The 18,990-nt window shown below is 47.4% G+C and overlaps 1 protein-coding gene across 7 annotated transcripts; it reads right to left on the bottom strand.

Annotated features, from left to right (window-relative positions):
• Positions 1 to 1,045: 1,045 nt before the first annotated feature.
• Positions 1,046 to 13,737, bottom strand: Caly (calcyon neuron-specific vesicular protein). 7 transcript variants are annotated; one of them, NM_001190386.1, is made up of 7 exons: positions 13,259 to 13,467; positions 12,547 to 12,704; positions 5,107 to 5,266; positions 3,751 to 3,864; positions 2,750 to 2,863; positions 1,478 to 1,830; positions 1,046 to 1,199 (listed from the first exon to the last, which is right to left on the bottom strand). In NM_001190386.1, exons 3-6 carry the CDS (start codon positions 5,239 to 5,241, stop codon positions 1,513 to 1,515), a joined length of 681 nt encoding a protein of 226 aa, NP_001177315.1. In that variant the 5' UTR covers positions 5,242 to 5,266; positions 12,547 to 12,704; positions 13,259 to 13,467; the 3' UTR covers positions 1,046 to 1,199; positions 1,478 to 1,512. The 7 variants fall into 7 exon arrangements, with proteins under 7 accessions (NP_001177315.1, NP_081045.2, NP_001177314.1 ...); XM_006536235.4 differs by lacking the exon at positions 13,259 to 13,467 and adding an exon at positions 13,628 to 13,737 and having other exon boundaries at positions 1,051 to 1,199; positions 12,559 to 12,704; XM_011249853.3 differs by lacking the exon at positions 13,259 to 13,467 and adding an exon at positions 13,628 to 13,737 and having other exon boundaries at positions 1,051 to 1,199.
• Between the last annotated feature and the right edge of the window lie 5,253 nt (positions 13,738 to 18,990).

Here is an 18,990-nt window from a genome sequence, read left to right on the forward strand (position 1 = left end):
ATGGTTTCAGAGTTGTAATGCTTGGATGATTTTTGTGCTTCACTGTGCCAAATGATTTTTGTTGGTATTTGTGATGGTTTTACTGGATATAGTTTCTAAGAGATCTAATGTTTGGTTTTTTAATGTATAAAGCCCCCTGCTTGAGAGCTGCAGAATACACTCAGATTCAAACTGCCTCTGTGTTTGTTTCTGTTTGTCACTGCTGGATCCTTACCCACCTAGCTTCAAGGACCCTCATTCCAGGGACCCTCATACCTGATGCAGGGGCATACCACTCTTAATGCTAAGAAGCCTTTATGCCTCATGCAGATAGCACCGGACCTCCTTCTTAGAGCTTCTCTGGCCCCTGGGCAACCGAGTTCTGTCATGATCCTCATCATCCATCGATCCCCAGGTCTGAGCTCACCCCTCATTAGCCAAGGCATCAAGGCCCAAGACAGAAGTGATCAGAAAAGAGGTACCAGAGTGAGTGACAGAGTTGGAGTCAGGCAGAACCTAGGGCTACTTGTGGTGGGGAAAGAAGGGGACTCTGGAAAGCTCCCCTGGGACCTTTAGACAACTTACCTCCTGTCTAACTCCTGAAGGGAAATAGGTAGGGAAGGAACTGAGGAGGGGGCCCTCCAATTTACAGAAGGCCAACCACAGACAGTGTCTCTGCAAGGTTTCACCCCCCAACTCAGGATCAGTATTCACTTCCTTCTTCATTAAGTCATTTCTACTATGAGTGACTTACCCAAGGGAAAGAACTCATGGTGGGTGCTGCTAAAAACCAGGAGCGCCTCTCAGAGGAACAGAGCAGCCCTATTGCATGGAGAGGATCCAGAACCTCTGAATACAGCAGAGTATACACCTGGGACAGTCAGGGGCCACTAAAATTCCCCTGAGTGGCTTATTCTATTGTGGCCAGTGGCCCCTAGGCTTGGCTGAAGTGGAGAAGGGCTGGGTCTATTCCTCTATCTTAGAAGCAGGCACTAAGGTGTCCTCCTAGGTCCAGGCGTTAATGAAAGTGTTCACAAAAGTTTGCCACCAAAAGAGAAACCACGACCCAGATAGATGTGAATCTTTACTTAAAGAAAAGCAACAGAGTCAGAGGTCCACCAGGGGTGGGAGACTTGAGCGGGGTGCTTTGGGACAGGAGCACAATCACTGGGTGGAGAAGCGTCAGGCAGTGTGCATGTCAAAGTAGCTGGTGAGGGATGCTGTGAAGATACAAGAGTCAAGGTGAAAGGGGTAGAAGGCTGGTGTCCTGGGCAGGAAGGCAAGCCGCGTGCGCAGACTCGGAGGTAGCGTTGAGAGAGGGTGGACATCTGGGTAGGTTTCTGGGCCTGACCGGAAGTGAAGGAGGTGGGGACGGAGGGAGGTTCGTGGGGACAGGAAAGGGCGGGAGAAAGGGCAGGGCAAGACAGGGCAAGGCAAGGCTGGGCAAGCCTGTGACCCTGCGAGCCAGTCAGCCCCTGTTTAGGCCGAGCACACTTACCCCAGTCACGGGCGGAGCGGGGACGGGGCAGACAGTCACTTGGGGGGCTGGGATGGCACGCCCTCCGCCTTCTGCGGGTCTTCTTTCTCTCTCGTGTCCAAAGACTTCCCTGACGGCTCGGTGCCCTCTGCCGCTGCAGCTGCAGCTGCAGTGGACACAGCCATCGCCGCAGGGGTAGTGCCCTTATGCTCCTCCTTGGCGGTCCGGTAGTTGTTTCCCCAGACAGCGGGCATCTCAGTGCCGTGTTTGCGGCTCAGTGGGTAGGCCCCGATGGCTGCCAGGATGCTGCGGTGGCGTTCGGGGTCCATCTCGGTGTAGTACATCTCCAGGGTCAGTGGGGTGCAGATCTTGTGCTGCAGCGGATGCATATTCCGGACCAGCGTGGGGGGCCGGGGATCCGAGTGAAAGAAGAGGAGGAGGAGGAAGGGTCCCAGTTAAAAAAACAAACAAACAACAACAACAAAAAACTCACAAAGGGGGCTTTGGCTTCGGGCCAGAGGATTATTGCCCAAGGATCACTGGCTCCTCCCAGGAAGCTGGAGGGCTCCAGTTCCACTAGCACCTCCTGCCTTCAGTTTAGATAAAACACCTTCTCTCTCACTCTTCTCTTAAATTTTACTTTGTGTGGGGGCTGCAGAGACGGAGAGAAGAATACTGACTGCTCTTCCAGAGGTTCTGAGTTCAATTCCCAGCAACCACATGGTGGCTCACAACCATCTGTAATGGGGCCTGATGCCCTCTTCTGGCATGTCTAAAGACAGCTACAGTGTACTCATATACATAAGATAAATAAATAACTTAAGATGCTTACTTTGTGTGTCTATAACTGTGCTTGAGTTGGCTAGAGGAGGTCTCCTTGAGACACGGTCTCTCACTGAAGCTGGAGCAAGCTTGGAACTGTCCTGCCTCTCGGTGTTGGGGTTACAGCAGCCACATCTGGCTTTTTACATGGGTCCTGGGAACTTGAACCCGGGTTCTTATTTATGCACACACAGCATGCGCTTTCCCCTACTCTGCCACTTCTCTAGCCCTAAAACAACATTTTCTCACAAAAATCTCAAAAGATAGGATCTCCTTATGTTCTGGGAAGTAAGAAAATGGAACCACACAGGGACGGCCTTGTCATTCAGAAGGGAAAGCAAGTATGGGAGAGGCATCTTTCCTTGATGCTGTTGCAGAAAGCCCTCCACATCCTGGCATTGCCTGAAAACCATAGCAGGACCACGGCGGTCTCTACTGTCCTTGCCCAGGTCTTTGACCCCTCAGGCTTACCCGAAGTAGGAAGCCATCTGGGCAGGTAAACTGGTCATACCAGATGGCCTTGTACATGATCAGCACACAGCCCAGAAGTGCCATAGCAAAAGCGATCATCCTTGCGGTGGGCAGCTGGCAGAGGAAAAGAAGCAACATGGTGCAGGTGAGATGGGTTGGGGCCAGCCTCTCTGAGGGGATGACCCCTCAGGACTGGGTGTAGGCATAGTACCACAGCCCTTACGTCTTGTCTCCTTACATCCTTCCTTGAGGTCAGCTCCAGGACCAAAGGTCTAGAAACTGTTCTTTGCAGGCCTACCCTTGCTGGCATTCTGGAAACATCCCTGACCAGGTAAACTGCATTTGGCCAGTGAAGTTGCATGCAGTCAGTTGACCCAGAAGGTGCTATAGGAACAGGTTTGCCCTGCCCATGTGCCCCCTACAAAAGTTGGTGTTCACCCTGAATGCAGGGAACATTGTATGTATGTTTGTGCGCACTGGGGATGGGGTGGGAAGGCTTCTAGGGAGACAGGTGCATTTGTACCACCCTGGGAAGATCCCTGCCCCCTGAAAAAGCAGCAAGGCCTAAGCACTATGGAAAGGGGGCAGGTGTTCCTTCTGAAAATGGAAAAGCATTAGAAACAGTTAAAAATGATGAAATGAAAAAAAATGATGAAATGATTAAATTAAATGACTAAAACCATCACTGATATGGTTAAAAGAAGACAAAGAGGAGACATTTGCCAGATAAAAAGATAAAGCTCATATCTGTTCCACAGAAAGCCTGCAAAGACATAGACAGGGATGATCTGGGAAACAGGAGTTTCCCATGGGAAGTCTCCCAGGAGCTCAGGCTGCTCAGAAGACTGGATACAGATGGACAGCTAAGGGCCAGCCAACACTAGAGGTGACATCTGAATAAGAGACCTAAGTGGGACTCAGTCAAAAACAAGACCTGAGTTGCTCATCTACCCTCTCCCCTGGCCTAACTTCCCATAGTGAGGGAGGGGTGAAATACTTACTCTGCGTCCTTCCTCTGAGTGACTGCAAGCCAGCCTCTGACCCTCCAAATCTGCAAACTTCTTTGGCTGGTCTGCAGAGGTAAGTTGATATTCTGTCTGTGTGTTGATGACCACCTACAGAACGAGATGGCCGTGCTGGACAGCTGGCAGGGACCCAGTGCTCCCTGCACCGAGGGGGCTGGGAACCCTGAGGACCGTCTGTCTGTACTGTTTGATGGCCAGTAGAGCTGCAGCATCTCAAAGCTGAAGCCATAGGAAGGTGGGCGCTGAGAGACTGATAGGAACCACAGATATTCAAGGAAGAGACAGGCCGTGGGTGCATTTCCTCACTCTGTCAGCTGCCTTCCAATCAGGGCGCTAGATCTCTTATATGATCTTCCCCTTGTACTGCTCTACAATCTGGCTCCTCCTCCAGGGGGGTCTGTCCTGACTTCTCTGAGAGCTTACAGAGTCTTGAGCCTCCAACTACATGGGGGCTTAGACACAGGCAATTCTAGGCTGTTTGAATTCGCTGTTCTAGTCAATGCAGCTGAAAGTCACCCATTTCACTGCAGAGCTGCCCTGGGCTCCTTGAACGGCCAGGCTAGGCCAGCCTTGAGCTCCTGTTTGCTTCTCGCTGACGTCTGCTGAAGACCCCCTGTCACCTGCCCAAGAAGCCCTATTTTGTGCCCGAACCTAGCGCCCTGTCTGGAAAAGAAAGAGAAATACATTATGGCTGTGATGAAACACCACAACCAAAAGCAAGGTGGGGAGGAAGGATTTATTCAGCTTACACTTCCACATCATAGTATATCACCGAAGGAAGTCGGGACAGGAACTCAAACAGGGAAGGAACCTGGAAGCAGGACTTGATGCCAAGACCAGGGAGGCATGCTGCTTGTTGGTTTGCTCCTCCTGGTTTGCTCAGTCTTCTTTCTTATAGAACCCAGAACCACCACCCCTTGGGTGGTACCAAAATGGGCTTGGCGTATCAATCACTAATTAAGAAAATGCTCTATAGGTTTGCCTACAGGCCAATCTGATGGAAACCCTTTCTCAATTGAGGCTCTTTCCTCTTAGATGGCTATAACTGGTGTTGAGTTGATATAAAATTAGCCAGCACGAGTGGTAACTGCAACTTGCTGGCCCCTGTTAGATGACATCATAGTCTGGGTGTTTCAATTCTGAGGAATCCAGTGGTCCATTTACCCTGTTTCAGATGCTATAGGAACCCTGGATGTGAGAGCGCTAACCAGGAGGTCTAACCAGGAGGTCACACTTGCCTGTGATTAGTTTGAATTTCAGCCATAAACCTCAGGCACGCCTCTTTGTTTCTAGACAAGCCTGAGAAAGCCTCACACACTGGCTCACACTCACCTGGTCTGAGAATGACGGCTGAAGCTGGCTGACATCCAGGGGGCTGATCAGAGGGACGCTGTCCATGGCAGCCCCATCCTGGTCTCCTGCTTCCTTGCCTGGCTTCCCTGAGAAGCTGCAGCCTAGCTTCACCATGGTGGATGATGGTCCTCGTCCCAGCCTAGAAAGAGAGATAAGGGCATCACTTTTAAGTCATCCTGTGTACAGCTATAAAGCTGGTTCTGGAGTAAGAACCCAGAGTGGTTCCAATGATCCTCATACAAACTCCAGGATGGGTTGTGGGAGGTCCAGCTCAAGGCTTCTCATTCCCCCCTGACCTCTCAGCAGTGCAGAATGGTGCCTCTGGCCAGAGACCATTTCAAAATAGTGCCGAGACATCTTCCTCTGGCCAGCCTGCTCTGCCATGTGTTTTAAGTGCACATGTTCCACTGGGAAGAAAAGATCCAGGGATCAGTTGGATTGCCAGGCTCAGCAACTGAAAACGCAGGAGTCCCAGATCAAAGCAAATTTGTTAACTGTTTTAAAACTTTGTTTTAAAAAACAAAGGAAACAACAACAACAACAACAAAACCAAACAACAACAACAAAATAACCCTAAAAAATCTAAATCAAAACAAACAAAACCCCAACCAAGCAAAAGAACATGTAGTCTATGCAAAAAGGGGCATGTCCATATTAACTGTCATCATTATCTATGTGAAATTCAAATGAAGATGACAAAAGTACACAGCCCTGATGGTGCAGGAAGACCAAGCCTTTAGAGAGCTGAGACCCCAGCCTGCCAGCCAAGCAGTCATTGCAGTCTGGAGGAGGGTGCAGGTCCCACTAACTCTGGGTAAGTCAAAAGTGAACACTTTCAAGGCTGGAGAGATAGCTCAGCAGCTAAAAGCACTTGCTGCTCCTGCAGAGGACTTGGGTTGGATTTCCAGCATCCATAAGTGATGGCCTCATAACCTCCTGTGACTCTAGTTCCAGGGGATCTGCTGTCTCTTCTGGCCTCCACAGGCTTCAATATGCACACAGTGCACACACACACAGAGGCATATGAATGTAAACATAATAAGGAAATACTTTAAAAAGGAGTATATACTCTCATCCTGATGTTGATCTCAGAAGGGAAAGGGCCTCTAAGCTGACAGATGAAAAACCCTCTTGAGACTGTATGTGGTGATGCTTGCTTTTAATCCTAGCACTTGGGAAGCAGAGACAGGCAGATCTCTGAGTTCAAGGCCAGTCTGCTCTACAGTGAGTTACAACCACTAGTGTTGCACAGTGAGACCCTTCTTCAAAAAATAGAATAAAATATCACAAAACAACCTCCCCTCATATAGAACTCCAGTCCCAGACATCATACCAATATAACCATATATTTTAATATTATTTTTTTAAGATTTATTTATTATATATAAGTACACTGTAGCTGTCTTCAGACTCTCCAGAAGAGGGCGTCAGATCTCATTACGGGTAGTTGTGAGCCACCATGTGGTTGCTGGGGTTTGAACTCAGGACCTTCAGAAGAGCAGTCAGTGCTCTTAACCTCTGAGCCATCTCTCCAGCCCCCATATTTTTATTTTTTAATCACTTTATACACATCGCTTTATTCACATCACAGCCCACTCCTTCCCCTCTTCCCAGGCCCACTTTTACAAATCCCTCTCCCCATTTCCTCCACAAGATGCCCCCCCCCTTGGGCAACACTGGGCCCAATATAATAACGTATGGTTTTTTTTTTAAAGATTTATTTATTTTATATATGTGAGTACACTGTCGCTGTCTTCAGACAACCAGAAGAGGGCATCAGATCCCATGACAGATGGTTGTGAGCCATCAATCATGTGGTTGCTGGGAATCGAACTCAGGTCCTCTAGAAGAGTAGTCAGTGTTCTTAACCGCTGACCCATCTCTCCAGCCCCCAGTATAACCATCTTTAAAAGGAAATACTGTAAACGTATTGTGAAATTCCAGAGAAAGAACAAAGAAGCTCTCATCAACTCCTGAGGCCAACCCCTTCTTCCTCCCTCCCAGCTCCCAAGCACATTCAGAAGGAGGACTTACAAGTCAGTCTCCCCGCCCCCCCCGCCCCTTCCCCCCCTCAATCCCAGACAGTAGAGACCTGTGGTGAAACTTGAGCAGGCTGAGATCAGCAAAATATAAAAAGATCACGGAGGTTGTGTGTATTGCGGGTGCGGAATTTGGTAAGCAGTTCCATGGGGCTGGGGAGATGGTGGCTCAGTTGGTAAAGTGCTTGCTATGCAAGCATGGAGACCTGGCTCAGATCCCCAGTGCCCACACAGAAGCTGGGCCAGTGGCTGGCATCTATAATCCCAGTGTTGGGAGGAAATGGGCAGAGATGTGTGGAATTTGGTGGCTCAATAGCTACCTAGCCAGCATAGCTGAAATGCAGAGGTTGAAGTTCAGTGAGAGACTCTCTCAAAGTAAGGCAGAGAGTGATCGAGGAAAAAAGTAAAATGACCTATGCACACACAGGTGAGTGTACCTGAACACACAGGCACACATCACATACACAGACACACAAACACATACGCACACACAAAAGGTGCCTGGGGGGCAGGCACTGGAGAGATAGTTCAGCAGCTAAGAGCACTTGTTCTTGTAGAGGACTTGAGTTCAGTTCCCAGCACCAATATGGTGGCTCAAAAATGGTCTATAAAGCCAGTTCTGAGGACCTGACAAGTCTCTTCTGACCCCTGCAGACATCAGATACACAAGTGGTTACATACATAGTTACCAGGTTGTTAGCATTTTCCCTAGGCTCTGCCCAACAGTTACCTAGTAACAGCCAGGCTCCTACCTGGCTTGCTTCCTCTCCTCCCCCTCTTCCTCTCTTTCTCTCTCCCCTCTCTGTTGTTCTTTGTCCCCCTCTCTCTACCCCTTCCTCCAGGTCCCAAATAAATTCCTTTTTATATGGCATGGCTTGATTTCTCAGGGGGTTGCCTTGGCACTGGCCACCAAGGCACCCCCCTCACACTGCCGTTTTATAAAACACACATCACAGACAAAACATCCGTTCTGACACATAAAATAAATCTAAATTAAACAAAATAAGAAGGGATTGACAAGATGGCTCAGCAGTTAAAAGCATTTGCTGATTTGACAGAGGACCCGGGTTCAGTTCCTAGCATCTACATAGTGACTCACAATGACCCATAATTCCAGTTGGAGGGTCTCTGTCTCCCTCTTCTGACCTCCACAAGCATCAGGCATGCATGCGGTACTCAGACATACACTCAGGCAAAATGCCTATACAAATAAGAAAAATAAAATAAAATATTTAAAAAAATAAGAAAAACTAGCCAGCGAACACCTTTAATCTCAGCACTCAGGAAGGCAGAGGCAGGTGGATCTCTGAGTTTAAGGCCTGCCTGGTCTATAAAGTGAGTTGTGGACAGCCAAAGCTGTCACAGAGAAATCCTGTCTTGAAAAAAAAAACCTAAATAAATATAAAAATAAGAAAAGCTATCTCCTTTTTACATTAACAGCATAAAGAAGAAAATTATCTAGGCAATTTTAGCAGGAGTCAAAAATATATTTGGGAAGACTTGAAGTTCACTTACAATTTTAAAAATGTGCTTGCACACTGAGGGCAGAGGAAGAAGGATATTCTTAAATTCCAACAAATTTATTGAGTGTAAGTCTTGTTGTTTTGGTTTGTTTGTTTGTTTGTTGTGGTTTGTCGTTTGAGACAGGCTCTCATTATAGCTCAGGCTGGTCTTAAACTCCGGATCTTCGTGCCTCAGACTCCGGAGTCCGGGATTACAGGTGTGCATCATAACACAAACTTGAATTTGGGTTTTCTGTTTTTGAGACCACAGAAATACAGATGGCCTTGTCTGGTCTGGTGGTTTTCGTAAATACACATGGCCCCTTAGGCTCATGTATTTGAATGCTTAGTCACCAGGGAGTGTCACTACTTAAAGAAAAAAAAAAATACTTAGAAGAATTAGGAGGTGTGGCCTTGTTGGAGGAAGTGTGTCCTTGGGTGTGGACTTGGAGGTTTCAAAAGCCCACGCCTAGCAGAGGGTTTCTCTATGGTTGGATCAGGATGTAGCTCCGGGCTACTTCTCCAGCAGTGCGGCATTCCTTGGATAATGCACCAAACCTCTGAATCTGTAATCAAGCCTTCACTTGAATGCCTTTTTAATATAAGAGTTTCCTCGGTTATGGTGTCTCTTCACAGCATCAGAACTGACTAAGACAGCCAGTGAAGTTCCAGAAACGATGGTCCTGAGTGCTCAGTCAGCACAGTTGCACAGGGGCAAAGAAACCAGGCCAGGGGGTTGGAACCTAGTCCTGATTATTCATGGACGAAATCGCTGTTGTGTTTAAATGCAAAAGCAAATCCCGTGTGTGTGTGTGTGTGTGTGTGTGTGTGTGTGTGTAAACATTGAAAGACTCCAGGGTCAGCGAGATGGCTCAGTGGGTGACTGGCTGCCAAGCCGGGCAATCTGAGTTCAGTCCCCAGGACTCCCATGGTGGACCGAGAAAACCGCCTTCTGCAAGGTGTGCTCTGACCTCCACATGTGCAACGTGACATAATTTTACTCACACACAATACATAAGAGCAATACAATATTTAAGGGATGGGAGAAATAATTCAGTGGTTATAAGAACTGATTTTTTTTCTTCCACATCAATATCTAGCACCCACACAGCCGCTCACAGATCTGAAACTCCAGTTCCAGGGAGTCCAATGGCCTCTTCTTCAGGGGCACCGGAAATACATGAGGTGTACACACATACACATATGTAAAACACTAATACATACAAAAAATTTTAAAATGAAAAAGTCCAGTTAAATTTGAGTTTATAGAAAGCAGATGTATTTCTATATGTCAGTGGCAAATGTTTATTTTGATACTTTTAACTATGTGTGTAATTTATTTACTGTTTTCCATAAATGCATGTCTGTGCTTACTTGCACAGGTCAGAAGAGGGCGCTGCTGCCCCGGGAAATGGAGTTTTATTTGCGTCTGTATGTGCAGTTGCCTTCAGAAGCCAGGGCATCACATCCCTGAGCCGAGGCTATAAGGAATTGGGAGCTGCCTGATGCGGGTGCTTGGAATACAACTTAGGTCCCCTCTGCTCTCTACCTCTGAGACTACTCTCCAGCCCCTGTTTTTTTTTGTTCATTTGGTTTTTGGGGGTGTGTTTTGTTTTGTTTTGTTTTGTTTTAAAATAATGTTGGGTTTCACTCTATAGCCCTATACAGTCCAAGGCTGGCCTTGAACTCAATATTCTCTTGCCTCAGCCTCCCCAGATGTGAGCCAGCTAAGATTTCATTTAAATAATTTCAAGCCCCAGGACAGAGATGATGGGCAGTTGCTCCATATGGAAGGCCATGAAATATTGGCGAGGGGAGCAAGGCACATCTGAATCCTCCGTCAGGTAAAGAAGACTATCGTGCAGATTTTGGAGGTCTTTATGCTCTAACATCTCTGACAGTATTTATAGAATCAACAACTCTCAATCAAAATTCCAACAAATTTGTTTATGAACTTAAAACATCAAATTTTTTGTGTTGAAGGCAGAAAGACACAAGATGTTTGGACAAAGGAAGTCCATCTTGCTGGGTATCTGCCCTGAACACAGCAGTGTACACTGGTGGTGTTGATGCTTTGCAGAGGGAAACCCATTTGACATATTCTATGCATTCAGATCTCAGTTAATAGCAGAGAAGCTGCCTGCATCTTAATAATTAAAGTCTGCTTGGAACGGTGAAGCTAATCTGGTCACTACATGCATATTCAAATGCAGATAATGAGCACACACACAATGCACAAGTGAATACAGCAATTTGTTCTAGGTGCATGAACAGGGAAAACCGACACAACAGAGCACTCTAGAGACAGTGCAGAAGCATATTTACAGTCTCAGGAAGAGAAAGATTTCCCCAGCAGTACTCACAGAGGAAAATCTCAATAAAATGACTTTTCATGTTAAAATTAAGAATCCTTGCCTATAAAGACAAGACCTTCAAAGAGGACCTTCAAAGAGGAGAAACAGAAGCCAAAACTGGGAGATAATTGCAGCCCACAAGTGACAACAGGGTTGTTGTGGGTTGAATGATGTCCCCACAAAAAGGACCACAATTTTTAACTCGTAAGTGTCAGTGAAAGAGATGTTTAAGCAGCCCTTACAGTTGTAGTGGAATTAAGATGAGATCACACTAGAATGGGGGGAGATGGGGAGTTATTCCACAGTGGGCACCCTTACAAGAGGATTTGGACATAAGAGGAAGGTTTTCTGCAGATGGTGGCAGGCTGGGGTGATGCAGTGTTATCCAAGACTGCTCAGGACAGCTGAGTCTGGAAGGAGCAAAGGAAGACCCTCTCCTCACCGTTTCAACAGAAACACAGCTCTGGGGAAATCTGGTTTTGGACTTCTTGCCTCCAGGATGGTAAAAGTTGTGGTTATTTTGGACAGACTCCCTCAGAAAGCCAGGAGCCCTCCAGACCTACACGTGACAGAGCCTGAGGAACACAGCGTCAGGGGCAGCTGGGTGCAGAACTTCTCAGGACAAGAAAGTAGAGAAGGAAGGCTGGGTAGGGGATGAGGGAGCGGTGGCTATAAGAGGAGGGAAGGAAGCAGTATCTTCATGCACACCCTCCCTATCTCTGGCAGGCCCTTTAGAACCCGGTCCCTTTGACGCGTGGCATAGGTGACCTAGTGCCTGGCCCAGCCTTAATGGAGTGTCAATAAAGAATTTCCTTATGGGGTGGATCCGGTCCTAGTGAGGCAGCTGGCTCAAGGTTGGCCCTGAGCCCAAGGGGAACCGGACGGCTTAGGGCCCATCCGCTGGGCATTGTGATAGAGATGGATCAGAAATTATAAGGAATATAAACGGCCGGCCAGGTAATACAAGGAGGTAAAAGAACCAGGAAAGAAATCGGAACGGATAGACGATGTCGTCCCAAGCATTCAAGCCTCTACGACAAAAGACCTCTGCCTCCCCAAGAGCTCCGCCTATGGTTGCCTGGGTGATGCAGCGGCCAGGGCTAGTTTACGTCATCTCGGGTTCCCATGGCAACAAAGGCAGGCCTTTCGCTCCCTGTCAAATTTCTAGCCCTCCGTCGTCAGGCAGAACATCGCATCCCAAGAGTGGACAACTCTCACCTTCTCTCAGCACACCAGAAGATTCCATCTAGGATTTTGGGGTTCCCGCTGGGAAGATGATAGGGGTCATAAAGGTTTAGAATTGGGAAGACTTCCTAACATCATCCACGGGTCCTCCCCTCTATCCCACTCTGTCATTTGGTCTCCCGAGAGTTTGTTTTTCATTTTCAGCGCTCTCCGGGGGTGGTGGGGCGGGTATCTCTGATCACGGTCTATGCACCAACAAGACGCTGACGGACAAATATTGGAGGATGCGAATTTTTATTTGAAAACCCATAAAAGCTGGGTTAGAGGTCACAGACTCACGTTCACACGGACCCTTTCATGCTGCGTCACACAGAAGTGCACATTGGTGGGGGCTCGTGCTCTCCTCTTACGACGCTGCCGCAGTGCCCACCCTGGTCTGCTTGCACCCAAGCCTTTTAGGTCATAGATGTTTGCCTCCAGTTTGAACGGCTGTTGTTCTGTGGGGCCCAAGCAAAGAGGGACAGAGAGGAGGGGCACAGCTGCTTGTGGCTCCCGACACTCACCAGCCACCTGTGGCCCAGCATCTAGAGCCAAGCCCCGCGGCAGGTGGTTTGAGACAAATGGCTATCATACCTCCTACCATCCTTTAACCTTCACTCAGCGACCCCCATCAGGCCCTAACGCTCAATGTTCTGGGCAACACCCCTTCTGCTAATCCCTTTCTCTCCATCGAGCTGTTTCCTTTTTTAACACCCAGCACCCAGCAGTCAGACCCGAACAGGAGCTGACGGTTTTGCCCCTGGGCCACCTTGGAGATGCACAGCTCCCACTGGCTCTCCCAGACCTGCAGAGGTGGAGCCAGCCCACAAGGAGGGGGTCTGCAGTCACCATGAACTGGGCGAGATGAGGTCCAGCTGTCCCGCCGCCCCTGCTACCCTACTATGCCCAGGATAAGGATTTGCAGCTTCATATGGGGTTTGTGCAGGCTGAGCAGCCATAATTCTTCCTAATGTCCAGGCTGCCACTGGCCTGTAGGGGTTTCTCGACATACCTTGAGGTCTAGGGACCTTTCCATCCACCTCAAGCCAGCAGAGCTGCTGCCCCCAACTGTCCCGAGAGGTCTAATGACCACCCTCCACCGGAGCCAGCGGGGCCAACCTGACTTCTAGTGGAGACCACAGGAAGGAGATGGCTGTGCTCCACCGCTCTGGCAGACATCGGATCAGTCAAATCACTCCCACATAGACTCTCAACCCCTACACCCATATCTTTGCACGTACATCCCACAGACGCACAGTCACACACTCTTGCACCCGCCCCCTTCCTCGCACCTCTCACATCCCTGCACCCTTGCACACCCACGCACACATGCTGGCCCCCTCGTCCCCATTCCAAAAGGAGAAACGTGGAAATGGCTCACAGGCAGTTGCTGCAGGACGCAGTCGCGGGAGGACAGGGATGCAGTGTAGATGCGGAGGATGCAGTTCCAGGCGCTTCACCACCAGGCGGGGCGGGCTAGGGGCTGAAGCCTGAGAGCGAGGCTGTGGTTGCCATGGAGATGCAGGCTGGAGGAGGGACCACTGTGGCTCAGGTGGCCTCACACCCCCTCCCACGGCAGATCTCTGCACTGTCTCTTATCACACTCACACACCTGACACAAGCACTTCACACACCCACGAAATACATTTCACATACTTGATACACACTTCACCCTCCCATACGCACATATTGCTTGCTTTCTTTCTTTCTTTCTTCCTTCCTTCCTTTCTTTCTTTCTTCCTTCCTTCCTTCCTTCCTTCCTTCCTTTCTTTCTTTCTTTCTTTCTTTCTTTTTTTTTGTTGTTGATTTTTGTTTATTTGTTTGTTTTTTGTTTTTCAAGACAGGGTTTCTCTGTGTAGCCCTGGCTGTCCTGGAACTCATTCTGTAGACCAGGCCTCAAACTCAGAAATCCACCGCCTCTGCCTCCCAAGTGCTGGGATTAAAGACGTGCGCCACCACTGCCCGGCTACATATTGCTAAGACACACTTCATACACAATTTACACCCCTGACACACACAGCATGCAAAGGCATACATCACACCAGTTCTCACATCTCATGTCACTTCACTGCAGGGGGGCAACCAGGAGACCAGAGGAGCCCTGGCTGCTCCTCCAGCTGGGATTCCAGGGGTTAAGGGAGAGCCTGTTCCTTCCCCTGAGATCTCACAATAGAAGCTGGGGTCAGGACAGCTGTGGTTGGCCTCTGACCTAGAGGGCGCTCCTCTAGACGCCTTTCCATGTCTGAATTTCTGGGCTGGAAGCTTTCCTAGGACTGGCCTTGTCTTGCTTGGTCACTGGTGCCTGAATAATGGTAATATGCAGAAGGCACTGGACAGATGTTTAGTTGATAGTATGCCTCGCTTCACACAGGGCATCTCTAGTGGCCGTGCTTCTCCTGGTCTTCCGCTCGAGGCAGCAGTACTCTCTGTTCACAGTTCTGTCTTGCTGTTGACTGGAATCCGCCTTAAAAAAGATTTATTTATTTATTTTATGTATATGAGTACACTGTAGCTGTACTGATGGTTGTGAGCCATCATGTGGTTGCTGGGAATTTGAATTCAGGACCTCTGCTCACTCTGGTGGAGCCCACTCAATCCAGCCTAAAGATTTATTTATTATTATACAAAAGTAAACTGTAGCTGTCTTCAGACACACCAGAAGAGGGCATCAGATCTTATTACGGATGGTTGTGAGTCACCATGTATTTGAACTCAGGACCTTCAGAAGAACAGTCAAGTGCTCTTAACCGCTGAGCCATCTCTCCAGCCCTGACTGGAACCCTCTTGCTGTCGTGAATCACGGCTTGTCCGCAGACAGGTATCTGAATTGTTCTCCTTTGTGTCTGTTGCATGACATGTAACAACATTCCTGACCAAGTCTTCGTTAGACACATGCTTCTATTGCTCTTGGGTAGATGCTGGAAAGTGCAACTGTGGTGAGCTGTCAACATGGGTGCTGGGAACTGAACTCTGGACCAATCCAAGAGCATCAAGTGTCCTTAATAATGTTGCCACTTCTCCAGGCCCAACATTTAACTTTTAAAGAAAATGCTAAACTGTTTTACCCAAAGTGGCTGTACTATTTTTGTTCCCATTATTGGTTCTCCATATTCATCAATATTTGCTATTGTCTCATTATCGACATTGGCATCATCCTGCCAGTCTGTAATAACAAACTGCCACAGACTAAAATTAGTCTTACTATTCTGGAGGCCAAAGCTCTGAGATCAAGGTGCTGGTGAAGGTCCTGCTGAAAGCCTGCTCCTCCACTTCTGTAGAGAGTATCTGTCAGTGTCCTAATCTACTCTTAAAGGACATCGATCATACTGGATTAGAGCCTACTTGAAGATCCCATCTTTACTTCTTCCTCCTCCTCTTCTTCTCCTACTTCTTTTTCTCCTCTTCCTTCTCCTCCTCCTTCTCTCTTCTTCTGTTTCTCTTTCCCTTCTCTTTTTCTCTGCTCTTGTGACAGCATTGGCCTTGAATACTCTGTGTAGCCTAGAATGGCAAAGAATCCTTGGTCCTCTTGACTCCACCCCTTGAGTGCTGGGATTACAGGTGTGCACCACGCTACCCACTTATGTGGTCCTCAGGATGGGACTCAAGGCTCTCTGCATGTTTGGCAAGCATTCTACCAATTAGCCAGGGTTCTCTAATGGAACAGAACTAATTGAATTAATGTATATGTATAGATGGGATTTATTAGGTTGGTTTAGAGGATGCAATCTGAGTAGTCAGTCCAACGATGAGTGTCTCACATTGGAGGCTGAGAATCCAGTAATTTTTCAAGCCATGAGGATGGGTGTCTCAGCAGTCCCAAGCTGGTCCTGGAGACCTGGAGGAGAGCTGCTGATACCCCGACTATGTCAGAATTCAGAAGTTGGTTCTGGTGCCAAAGCCACAGGATGGATGAGCTTGCCAGGGAGAGAGGACAAACCGGCAAACAGCAGCTTCTTTCTTCCATGTCCTTTTATCTGGACTGCCATCAGTAGTTAGGGTTTTTCTTCTTGCATTCAGTAGCTTGGGTTTTAATCAATCCCAGACATAGTCAAGTGGAGAACCAAGATCATTCATCATAATTCTTAACCCTTTACAGCCTTTAAAAAAGATCCTGTTGGGCTGGCGAGATGGCTCAGCGACTAAGAGCACTGACTGCTCTTCCAAAGGTTCTGAGTTCAAATCCCAGCAGCTACATGTTGGCTCACAACCACCCATAATGAGATCTGACGCCCTCTTCTGGTGTGTCTGAAGACAGCTACAGTGTATTTATTTATTTATTCATTCATTCATTTTATGTATCTAAGTACACCATCACTATCTTCAAACACACCAGAGTCACTGTCTTCAGACACACTAGAAGAGGGTATCAGATCCCATCATAGATGGCTGTGAACTACCATGTGGTTGCTGGGGATTGAACTCATGACCTCTTGAAAAGCAGTCAGAGCTCTTAACTGCTGAGCCATCTCTCCAGCCCCAGTGTACTTATTTATAATAATAAATAAATCTTTGAACCAGAGCAAGCAGGGACTGAGCAAGCAGAGCAGATCGGAGCAAGCAGAGGTCCTAGAAATTCAATTCTCAACAACCACATGAAGGCTGACAACCATCTGTACAGCTACAGTGCACTCATATAGTAAAATAAATAAATAAATCTTTTTAAAAAAGATCCTGTCTACAAATACATTCTAAATTATTAGAACGTCAATGTGGGACTTTAGAGGAGACAATTCGGCCAGTAGCAATATCCCAGCAGTGCCTGGTGCATTTTGCAGTTCACATACACATTACTGTAGTTACTGAAGCCTGGCATCTTCTCTTGGGGCCAATGGTCCTTTGCATGTCTTCTTTAGTGAAAGATAAATACAGATTGTTCTAAATATTTTTCAAACAGGTTGTTTGTCTCCTTTTTTTTTCTTTTTTTATTTATTATATGTAAGTACACTGTAGCTGTCTTCAGATGCACCAGAAGAGGGTGTCAGATCTCATTACAGATGGTTGTGAGCCACCATGTAGTTGCTGGGATTTGAACTCAGGACCTTCGGAAGAGCAGTCAGTGCTCTTAACCAATGAGCCATCTCTCCAGCCCCTCTTTCTTTTTTCTTATTTTTATTTTTAATGGAGACAGGGTTTCTCTGTATAGCCCTGTCTTGGAACTCACTTTGTAGACCAGGCTGGCCTCGAACTCAGAAATCCGCCTGCCTCTGCCTCCTGAGTGCTGGGATTAAAGGCGTGCGCCACCACGCCCGGTGTTTGTCTTCTTGTTATTGAGGTTTGTTTGTTTTGTTTTTTGGTTTTTGGTTTTTGGGTTTTTTTTGATGAAACAACTTCATTGAGCACTGTTGGGCTCAGCAAAAATCTAGAAATAATACATTGTATGCGCGCGTGCATACACACACAGGCACAGACACACACACACACTCCATCCAAGTTGACAGTAATTAGGAATATAATAGCAATGTTTGAATTTGTTACTTTTTTCAGGATATGAGGTTAGTAACATTTCAAAGGGCAGGCATGTCTGGTGTTAGGGTTGATTTCTCTCACTGGCAAACCTTCATTCAGAGTGCCTGGCAGGGCCATAGGCTCTGGCCAAAAACCTTTGAGGTTGTTAAGGAAGGTGTTCTCATGACCTCCAGAGCTGTGCTCAGCTCCATCCTCTCAGCTGTGAAAGCACTGTCCAGTTCTTAGCCCACAAGGAAGTCTGTTAAGAGATCATAGGAGGTCGGGCGTGGTGGCGCAGGCCTTTGATCTCAGCACTCTGGAGACAGAGGCAGGCGGATTTCTGAGTTCGAGGACAGCCTGGTCTACAGAGTGAGTTCCAGAACAGCCAGGGCAACAGAGAAACCCTGTCTCAAAAAACAAACAACAACAACAACAAAAAAAAAAAAAAAAAAAAAAAAAAAAAAAAAGAGAGAGAGAGAGAGATCATAGGAGGTCCAGTCCAGGCGAGTTCTGTTGAGTGTGTATCTTAGCAACTTTCCATTCAGAGCTGCCAGTAGTCTAAAAACTAACTTCTGTCATAGAGAATACATCTCAGCGTTTGTCCAAGCTTGAAAGACTAGCAGTAAAACAACAACAACAACAAAAACAAAGAAAAAAGAAAAGAGAAAGACTAACAGTTAGGCAAACTCTCTGGTAGACAGACAGAGAAAAGGGCCACTTCTTCACAAAAGCCTGTCAGTTTAAAACCTGTGGGCTTTTTCTTCCTCCAGCAGGCTCCCTGCTGATGAACTGGCTCAACAAAATTAAGGCCCCAGGACTTGTTTGCATAACAGTTAGGGCCAATCAACCACCCTAATTCTCTTCAAACTGACCAGTCCTAAATTAGGGGAAGAAAACTCCGCAGAGACTTTAAAAATCCCAGCCCAGATGTGAGGTGGAATCTCAGGGTTGTTTTGATTTGCATTTCCCTGATGATTAAGGATGTTGAACATTTTTTTTTTCAGGTGCTTCTCAGCCGTTCAGTATTCCTCAGTTGAGAATTCTTTGTTTAGCTCTGTGCTCCATTTTTTAAATGGGGTTATTTGATTTTCTGGAGTCCAACTTCTTGAGGTCTTTGTATATATTGGATATTAGTCCTCTATCTGATTTGGGATTGGTCAAGATCCTTTCCCAATCTGTTGGTGGCCTTTTTGTCTTATTGACAGTGTCTTTTGCCTTACAGAAGCTTTGCAATTTTATGAAGTCCCATTTGTTGATGCTCGATCTTATAGTACAAGCCATTGCTGTTCTGTTCAGGAA

The sequence above is a fragment of the Mus musculus genome, chromosome 7, assembly GCF_000001635.26.
Source record: "Mus musculus strain C57BL/6J chromosome 7, GRCm38.p6 C57BL/6J".
NCBI classification, from domain to species: Eukaryota; Metazoa; Chordata; class Mammalia; order Rodentia; family Muridae; genus Mus; species Mus musculus.